This window comes from Procambarus clarkii, chromosome 5 (assembly GCF_040958095.1).
Source record: "Procambarus clarkii isolate CNS0578487 chromosome 5, FALCON_Pclarkii_2.0, whole genome shotgun sequence".
NCBI lineage: Eukaryota > Metazoa > Arthropoda > Malacostraca > Decapoda > Cambaridae > Procambarus > Procambarus clarkii.
This window is the reverse complement of record NC_091154.1, coordinates 27,961,387-27,971,785: the sequence shown is the minus strand read 5'-3', so window position 1 is coordinate 27,971,785 and position 10,399 is coordinate 27,961,387. Positions and strand designations below refer to the sequence as shown.

At 47.1% G+C, this 10,399-nt stretch overlaps 1 protein-coding gene across 1 annotated transcript; it reads left to right on the top strand.

The window, feature by feature from the left end:
* Window positions 1–6,812: 6,812 nt before the first annotated feature.
* LOC123765844 (keratin-associated protein 12-2-like) lies at window positions 6,813–7,538 on the top strand. Its single transcript, XM_045754645.2, has one exon. The coding sequence runs from the start codon at window positions 6,813–6,815 to the stop codon at window positions 7,536–7,538; it is 726 nt and encodes a 241-aa protein (XP_045610601.2).
* Window positions 7,539–10,399: the final 2,861 nt, after the last annotated feature.

Sequence of the window (10,399 nt, the reverse complement as noted above, 5' to 3'; positions counted from 1 at the left end):
TGCAGCCCCTATGTTTATCCCTTATGTATCCCCCCATGTTTTTCACCTTCATTGTATTATCACCTGACCTAATGCGGGTATAAAATCAACTAGTATTGTAAGATTGTTCACTTGAGAATGAACCATGGAGGTTCGAAACGTCGTGCAAATTATACAAATAAGTGTAATACACTCTATAGTAAATCACTTCTTTTCTTCACCTTAAAAGTACGAAAATGAGTTTTGGAGAACTCCTATTTCAATTAAGCCCTGATGCTAAGAAAATAGTTAGAGGGATAGAAGCCCTAAACCAGAAAATAATAAATACAGAATATGCGGTCATATTCAATGAAACATATATATATATATATATATATATATATATATATATATATATATATATATATATATATATATATATATATATATATATATATATATATATTTGAGGAAATGCCTATTTTCAATGAACGGTATATTAAGATTAATGAATACGCCTTTGGGGTCGGCCGCTGGAGGGGAACCTACTGAGTACTGCAACACACAACTCCCACTTGATGACTGGAACATTTCCCGAACACTACTTCACTGATCTACATGTTCCAAGCACATGAATGTAAATGCTTCATCTATGTACGACAAATATAAATCATTGCCAGCAAAACTTAAGCAATTAACCTAATCTAGTTTAGGCTTAACTATACACGAAATATATAGAAATTATCATGTTAGTCCGTCTTAGGATGGAGACCAGATGCGGTGTTGTATTCCACAAGTTAGAAGTGAATATTAGCGAGTGAAGAGTGAATCAAGCGCTTCAACACTTAACAAATGAGGGTTGAAAATGCATGTTAGTATTCAGATATATTAAGACAACCGTAGCCCACCTAAACCAAGGTACCAGCGATGACTTTGGCTCGCCCTTTGTGACCTCTTGGCTGGTCTTGGCTTGGCGTTCAATCCCCGACCGTCCACAAGTGGTTGGGCACCATTCTTCCCCCCCCCCCTGTCCCATCCCAAATCCGTATCCTGATTCCTTCCCAGTGCTATATAGTCTAATGGCTTGGCGCTTTCCCCTGATAGTTGTCTTGCCTGGCCGGGTGCCAACGACCCCCCCCCCACACACACACCTCCCAGGCTGTGGCACAGCTGTGTCCACGTGGCCTACAGACTGGTGTGAGGAAAATGAGACAGGCGGGGGACAGAGAAACTGAGAAAGAGACGAAAGAGAGAGAGACAGAGAAAGAGGCAAAAAGACAGAGACAGCTTCAGTGGGCCTTAAATAGAGTCAGATAAACTGAGAGAAATACATATACATAGACATAGAGAGAGAAAGAGAGAGTTACACAGACAGACAGACAGACAGACAGAGAGACAGGCAGAGAGACACACACACATGCACACACATATAAAAGTGACAGAAAGAAAGACAGGCAGATAGACAGAGACACAGAGACAAACGGAGAGAGAGCGAGCAAGAGAGAGACAGAGTGAGACAGTGAGAGAGTGACAGACAAAGAGAGAGAAAGAGACAGACAGACTGACGGGGCAGGGTAAATGAGACAGTGTGGTCCTGGCTGTCTGGACCAGCAGGCCGTCCTCATCAACAAAAGCCAAGTACTCATTAACCCAGCTGCCGAACCTCCCGTGTTCATGAATGAAAAACGGTTTACACACGACTCCCAACTGATAACATTCGAACATTTCTCGAACAGTGCTTCGCTGACGACCTCTGTTCGAATCGTAACCCTGTAAATGCTTCACCCACGTACTTCAAATAATTCAAATAATCGCCAACAGAACCGAAACACCTAACCTAACCTACGCCTAGTTATGCATATAACTTTATTGAATAATAATTCATTGATTTATTTATTTAATATATTTATGTATTTATTTACAAGAAGGTACAATGGGTTTTGAGATTGCATAATATTGGCATGTTTACATTCTAGCAATGGTAATGGTAATATATAAGGGTAATAAAATAATGGTAATTTATATATGAGAACAAACCCATTTTTAATGCACAATAGGTTAACATTAATGATTGCGTTTCGGGGGGGGGGGGGGAAGACGGCGGCCGCTTTAACGAGCCTGGCCTGAGGTGTAGATGAGACGTTTTGGCCGAGACAACATAGACGTCTCAAATGAATTTGTCTAAACTATCAAGAACATTTACCTGTACGAGTTCCATGAATGTTGGTGAGCAGGGAGCCGGTTACAGGGAGCAGGGAGCCGGTTACAGGCAGCAGGGAGCCGTGTACAGGCAGCAGGCAGCCGGTTACAGGCAGCAGGGAGCCGTGTACAGGCAGCAGGCAGCCGGGTACAGGCAGCAGGGAGCCGTGTACAGGCAGCAGGCAGCCGGGTACAGACTGCAGGGAGCCGGGTACAGGCAGCAGGGAGCCGGGTACAGGCAGCAGGGAGCCGGGTACAGGCAGCAGGGAGCCGGATACAGGCAGCAGGGAGCCGGGTACAGGGAGTAGGGAGCCGGGTACAGGGAGCAGGAAGCCGGGTACAGGGATCCGGGTACAGGCAGCAGGGAGTCGGGTACAGGCAGCAGGGAGCCGGGTACAGGCAGCAGGGAGCCGGGAACAGGCAGCAGGGAGCCGGGTACAGGCAGCAGGGAGCCGGGTACAGGCAGCAGGGAGCCGGGTACAGGCAGCAGGGAGCCGGGTACAGGCAGCAGGGAGCCGGGTACAGGCAGCAGGGAGCCGGATACAGGCAGCAGGGAGTCGGGTACAGGCAGCAGGGAGTCTGGTGCAGGCAGCAGGGAGCTGGGTACAGGCAGCAGGGAGCCGGGTACAGGCAGCAGGGAGCCGGGTACAGGCAGCAGGGAGCCGGATACAGGCAGCAGGGAGTCGGGTACAGGCAGCAGGGAGCCGGGTACAGGCAGCAGGGAGCCGGGTACAGCCCCCGGGGTTATGGCCCAATTAACACAGGATAATAGCCGTCGCTGCTTTAACAAACGAGCGTCTCACACTATTACTGCCACTTGGCCACAACTTTTGACTCAGTGTGGCACTAATTGCAAAATAAAGTATATCTGCGGTGTTAAAAACTTCCCTAAATTATGCATTTTGGGAACTTTATATGAATATTAATTTTTATAACAATTATTGTGGTTTTATCAATTGTGATTAGACACGAATTGAATAATAAATCAGGGTCCTGTATTCTGACTGTTAGACTCAGACACGGGGAAGGCATCAGCTGGCAGTAGTCTGAAGATCATGCTGAAGGGTAGGTAAACCTGGATATGATCCGCCAGGGTGTTTGACATGAAGTGCTTTAGCTATGTTTAGTCTCTCATTGCAGTGGTATTTGACTGTTAAATTGGCTTTGCTGATGATAATTTCTTTGATGATGATCTGGTCGTAAGTCGTAATGATGTGATCTTTAATGGAGTCTTGCTGTTTGTGGACAGTCAGACGCATAGAAAGAGACTCCCTCGTCATGCCTATGTAGTGAGAGTGCTGGGTCAACATTAAAAGCATCAAAAAGTATCTGGCTAACGGAAAAAGCATCAAAAAGTATCTGGGTAACGGAAAAAAGCATCAAAAAGTATCTGGCTAACGGAAAAAGCATCAAAAAGTATCTGGGTAACGGAAAAAAGCATCAAAAAGTATCTGGGTAACGGAAAAAAACGTAAAAATGGATCTTGCATCAACCCTGGTTGATCCACTGGGGTCAACATTCACATATATGAGGGCACAAATGGATGACACTCACTTAATGATCTCACACATGAATGAAATTCTCAAGTTATTGTGAATCTCATCTTATGTGATGTGCAACCTGTAATCTCACAAAGAACGTCGCTTTTTGATCGTATGCGTTACATAAGGCCAAAAGTTGTGGTACTACAAAATGGAAGCAGCTCGCGGATGTGATGTATTGTCCCTTTTTCTGTTTTGGGTCCTCTGTTAGGTTAGGATAAGGGCACTTTAGTACTACAGTTTCTTGCCGTTGGGAAGCCTTAGGGAGACGTTGGCTGTGATGTGAGGGAGGCGGGATGTCAGTCTACAGTTTCCTCAGTAGATGCTTGACAATATTGTATGTTGTTAGATTACCTGTTCTCTTGTTTCCTTGCTTTTAATCCTTTTATGGTAACTCATAACCTGGAGCGACGAATGTGGTCCAGCCCCAGCAAGTGCTCTCCTACCAACATTCTTGATACAATTAAATGTTCAGAAACGCCTTGTAAGTCGTCTTTATCTCACTACTAATCCTTATTCAATATTCCTCGGCCCCTGTTGTGTTATATCTTAGTATCGTCCCACCTTTATTCCAGATCCCTCTCCCCTAGACCCAGTGCTTCACTGGTCTTCACTAGTAGTGGAAATGGGGACTTATATGATCTATACATCATCTGTTTTGTCTTTTGTGTGACAGTTCCCTGCATTGTCTTCACATTAAAAAAAAAGTTCCGCTGAACAAAGTTTCTAGGGATTTGATATTGTAACAATGAGATTAATAAAAAAAAGACTAAAATTGGACATCTTAAAAGGCCAAATAGTAGTTCTTAATTAAGGAAAAAAATCTACCATGATACATGAAAATGTTAAAATTAGGAACCGCAAAAAAAAATTGTTTCAAATAACTTTTTTAATTAGAATTTGTAAAAGGAAATTTGTGAAGTACCGATGATTGAGAGAAGAAGAGCGGAGAGAGAGTCAGCAAGACCACTATTCACTCATTTATTGACCCGTCTCTCCCAATTAGCGGAAATAATTAGCTAATTGTTCCCTTGCTAACAAAGGAGGATGTAACGTCAATTAGTAACTCGGTTCTGCAGCTTACATTTTTACCCTGAATGTGAAAGTTTAACTCCATTTATCTCTGGAAAACCTTAAATCCTTCGAACCTCCTGTCAACATTCCCAGCTATATCGAAATCTTGCTGCTTTTTTTCTCACTATTTGATGAGAGAAAACTTTACTGCACATGTTCTGCACATGTTTGTTCTGCACATGCTTGTTCTGCATATGTTTATTCTGTGCATCTCTGTTCTATGCATCTTTGTTCTGCATATACTTAACTGGAAGGCTGCTAGTCCAGTCTGCGGCTAACGATGCTTGGTAACCGGTTCTTTCCCACCACTCTAAGAGCATCAAACCTGCAGTGGTTGCTGCCTTACCACAGACATTCACACGACAGCTTCAACCACACCTCATGTGGTCATTATAGGTTCTTCGGCTCATCAGGCCGAGGAAGCCTCGAGAAGGTCAAGGTTTTTTAACGCCGCAAATTTGAGATGGTGGTTGGAGAGCTTCAACATTTTGGTTACTGGAGAGTGAAGACATGTGGACTTTGTACAATGTATACCAGATGGGATGTACCCGGCGGTGCCTGGGTCCTCTCTCTCTCTCTCTCTCTCTCTCTCTCTCTCTCTCTCTCTCTCTCTCTCTCTCTCTCTCTCCCTCTCCCTCTCTCTCTCTCTCTCTCTCTCTCTCTCTCTCTCTCTCTCTCTCTCTCTCTCTCTCTCTCTCTCTCTCTCTCTCCCTCTCTCTCTCTCTCTCTCTCTCTCTCTCTCTCTCTCTCTCTCTCTCTCTCTCTCTCTCTCTCTCTCTCTCTCTCTCTCTCTCTCTCTCTCTCGCTCTCTCTCTCTCTTTCTCTCTCTCTTTCTCCACATCATATAAAGTTTACATAAAGTTATACAAACAAAATCCAGTTTTATCAAACAACATGTTCTAAACCAAACATTGTGTGTTAATCAAATGTCATGTAAATGACAGAACGAAAGTTATTTATTTTGCACAGTTGTATAAGTTATATGTTATCTTACAGTTACTGTCTGTTTTTGTAATACGAAAACGCAGGGTTGTCCAAGAGCCTTGTTTTATACCCTGCGCCACCAAGTGGGTCTCCCTCGCCGCCCCACCACTCCACCCGCCACCAGCTAAAGTCCAAAGCTATCCAGCTGGAATGGGCCCCATTGTAGACCAGGCAGTGTGCCTAGACGCTGCAACAACAGCACGTAACACTGCTCGCCCCAGAGCCATAGCAGCTCCCATATGAGTGACTTCCTATTAGCCACCCCAATGTCAGCAATTGGCACGCGTCTCACACTACGGGCTCTCTGACTCGCAGTGGCTCTCCCTGCCCTGCTGCCACACTCCACGCCGAATATTGGTGCATTTGCGGCGAGGTGGTTGGTGGCTGACACGTACAGCCATCATGTATTATACTCTAACCAAGCACAGGCACTTAAGACGCAGTAAAGCTAATGACATCATTATGAGGAGCCTTACCACATCCTGTTATCCAGCAGAGAGAGAGCCTCGTAACCAAATGCACCGTAACTCTAACGAGCCTTTTGGTAATTCAGATGAGCCCGGTGAACCCGTAGAAGAATGGTAGGCAGTTGGAATGGGCCTACAACCTTGCATCAAGCGTGGCTAACACCAGCATTGACTACAGTGTTGCACATCCGGGTGGCGCTGCCATCCACCAGGAGTCAGCCAAGTCTCGTAAGACCAGAGATCTGGGGTCACCATTACAGTTTTATCCCAATTGCTTTGGAGACATTGCTGCATAACCTCTTCTTCGAGGCTGAGGGTCCCTACAAACAATAAAAGAGGTGGTATCACCCCTATGTACATAATATGCATTTGTTGACTAACCACGAGCTTCACAGGTATCTGGTGTGAGATCTTCCCTGGCTGGTGAGTCCCTCTTCAACATGCATGTAAATGAGACCGTTTACACGAGGATGGCCAAGTGTGGCGAGATGCAGTGAGTGCGGCTCCTCACCTTCCACTGCGCTGCTCGACTGCTCGCAACAAAATGTCGACTGGTTGAAGGTCCTGTTCAACGAGAACCTTCTCCTCAATGGTATCCGTATCAAAATATCGAGGCTCACTCTCTGAGGCATTCCTAGAGTGCGTACCACTCTCCGAGGGTCTCTTAGAGTGCGTACCACTCTCCGAGGGTCACCTAGAGTGCGTACCACTCTCCGAGGGTCTCCTAGAGTGCGTACCACTCTCCGAGGGTCACCTAGAGTGCGTACCACTCTCCGAGGGTCACCTAGAGTGCGTACCACTCTCCGAGGGTCTCCTAGAGTGCGTACCACTCTCCGAGGGTCACCTAGAGTGCGTACCACTCTCCGAGGGTCACCTAGAGTGCGTACCACTCTCCGAGGGTCTCCTAGAGTTCGTACCACTCTCCAAGGGTCACCTAGAGTGCGTACCACTTTCCGAGGGTCACCTAGAGTGCGTACCACTCTCCGAGGGTCACCTAGAGTGCGTACCACTCTCCGAGGGTCACCTAGAGTGCGTACCACTCTCCGAGGGTCTCCTAGAGTTCGTACCACTCTCCGAGGGTCTCCTAGAATTCGTACCACTCTCCGAGGGTCTCCTAGAGTTCGTACCACTCTCCAAGGGTCACCTAGAGTTCGTACCACTCTCCAAGGGTCTCATAGAGTGCGTACCACTCTCCAAGGGTCACCTAGAGTTCGTACCACTCTCCAAGGGTCTCCTAGAGTGCGTACCAGTCTCCCAGTGGGACCTATACTTATATCGTATAAGGCTTCTCATTACCGGCCTGGAGCCGAACTAGTTAAATTTGTCACAGATTTTTGTGAGTAAATAATGAAATTTGATCAAATGAAAGTTCTGGCTCTCAGACAGAAAAATCAGAGAGAGGGGGGGAGGAAGAGAGAGAGAGAGAGAGAAAGAGAGAGAGAGAGAGAGAGAGAGAGAGAGAGAGAGAGAGAGAGAGAGAGAGAGAGAGAGAGAGAGAGAGAGAGAGAGAGAGAGAGAGAGAGAGAGAGAGACTGTATTACAATTAGCATTAAGATAATGTAAACATACATAGCATAAGCTCACGTCCAGACACGTGCAGACTAAACCAGCAATTACGGTCAGTTGGAGACGGGAGGAATATATTTGCATAAAATTACATCATGTCTGACTACTTTTGAGGGAGTCATGTCATACAGAAGCAGATACGATATATATTTATTTATATCTAAGACATAAACTGTGTCCGCTTGCATGATTATTTTGTCTGACTTTCAAATGTTGCAAGCCAGATGCTTTGAGCTAGCATCATGCAACCTTGCACGATGATTGCTGAGGGGAATATCCCCAACATCTGCTCTCATTATCACATGGGTTTCCCCCCACGAAATTGGTGACGACTCATGCAATGAGTCGATCCACTAAAATGTTAAACACTGATGTTCGCAAAAGTTGTAAACAAATTGTAATCGTTGTCTGGCCGCTCTAGAGCCCAATTACGGGAAGTTTTGTCCTAAGTTAAGTTTACCAATCTGCAATATCTGTCCCTGCTTATAATTATCATTTGCTATAATTATATTTCAGTGGAATGATGTCATATCGACCCGGCATCATTCCACGTAAAAAAAATATTAAAACACAGATGAAAAATTACGGTAATGAATGGACAAATTTTGGGGGTTGCCCAAGCTGCTCATATCAATCCGGTACTTGAGTTGTCCCACTGCACAGGTCAGCATAGTCATAGGGTAACCCTATGTTGTACTTACAACCTTTTGTAAGCTGTAAGTTGGTAGCTTACAACCATTGTCAGTAGAGTGCCCCCAGGTCTCTGTTCTGGGACCTCTACTGTTTATCATATATAAGAAAGATTTATCTTCAGGATTGAGCAGAAACATTTGCAAAGTTGCAGACAATACGTTAATTGGGCAAGAAGTATATTAAGAAGATTCGGAATCATTTCAAGACGATCTATATAAACTTTTGAAGCGGTCGTAATTATCAGATGGAATTTAATGCTGACAAATGCAGGGTTCTGAAGCTTAGGTAATGATGGAGGAGTTACGTGGCCCAGTTATGGCCTAGTCATGGCCCAGTCATGGCCCAGTCATGGCTCAGTCATGGCCCAGTCATGGCTCAGTCATGGCCCAGTCATGGCCCAGTCATGGCTCAGTCATGGCCCAGTCATGGCTCAGTCATGTCCCAGTTATGGCCCAGTCATGGCCCAGTTATGGCCCAGTCATGGCCCAGTCATGGCTCAGTTATGGCCCAGTCATGGCCCAGTTATGGCCCAGTCACAGCCAAGTTACGAGGAGAGGCAAGATGCTCCGGGAACCATCAATTTAATCAGTGTATTGAAGCAAAATTAATGACACCTAAAGCCATGTGTAGCACACCCACACACGCGCCCTCACACGCGCCCTCACACGCACCCACACACGCACCCACACACGCACCCTCACACGCACCCACACACGCACCCACACACGCACCCACACAGGCTCTCCACACACGCACCCACACACGCACCCACACACGCACCCTCACACCCACCCACACACGCACCCACATACGCACCCACACACGCACCCACACAGGCTCTCCACACACGCACCCACACACGCACCCACACACGCACCCTCACACGCACCCACACACGCACCCACACACGCACCCTCACACCCACCCACACACGCACCCACATACGCACCCACACACGCACCCACACAGGCTCTCCACACACGCACCCACACACGCACCCACACACGCACCCTCACACGCACCCACACACGCACCCACACACGCACCCTCACACGCACCCACACACGCACCCACACACGCACCCACACACGCACCCACATACGCACCCACACACGCACCCACACACGCACCCACACACGCACCCACACACGCACCCACACACGCACCCACACAGGCTCTCCACACACGCACCCACACACGCACCCACATACGCACCCACACACGCACCCACACACGCACCCACACACGCACCCACACACGCACCCACACACGCACCCACACACGCACCCACACACGCACCCACACACGCACCCACACAGGCTCTCCACACACGCACGCAAGCACTCTCTGTGGCAGATGTGAACTACCTGTTGGCCACATAAACAAGGGCGGTGGAGCGGAGACCCAGCAGTGACGGGGGGAGAATAACGCCCACGCCGGGAGGAAGGCATTAGGCATTTTTATGCTGAAGTTATTGGTGCTCTATACAGTAGAGGACGAGGGGGCTCTGAACAATACAGAGCAGGAGAAGACTCCTGGTACAATATGGAGGGGGCAGAAGGCTCCTAGTATATGATGGAACGGAAGTTGAGGAATGACTAATGTAGGGGAGGAATGTGTGAAGGGGAAGGGAAGTATGAAGAGGAAGCGTCATGCCATTATGACTATACAGTACTCTGAGGGGTTCAGGGCTGCCTAAAGTGTATCTCACCGCGGGTTTCCTGGTCGCTTTGCGGATTATTTTATAACATTTATGAGGGTGTCCAGCTGCTGGACATTCTCTGCTGCTGGGCGTTGGTTGCTTCGCATTCCAGTAGACAGTGAAGTAGTGGCTTTTATGTGACTGGCAGAAACATTTTCTCTGTCGGGGTTCACCAATCTCCCAGTTGCATCTGTAACATAGACGTAGTCTATATA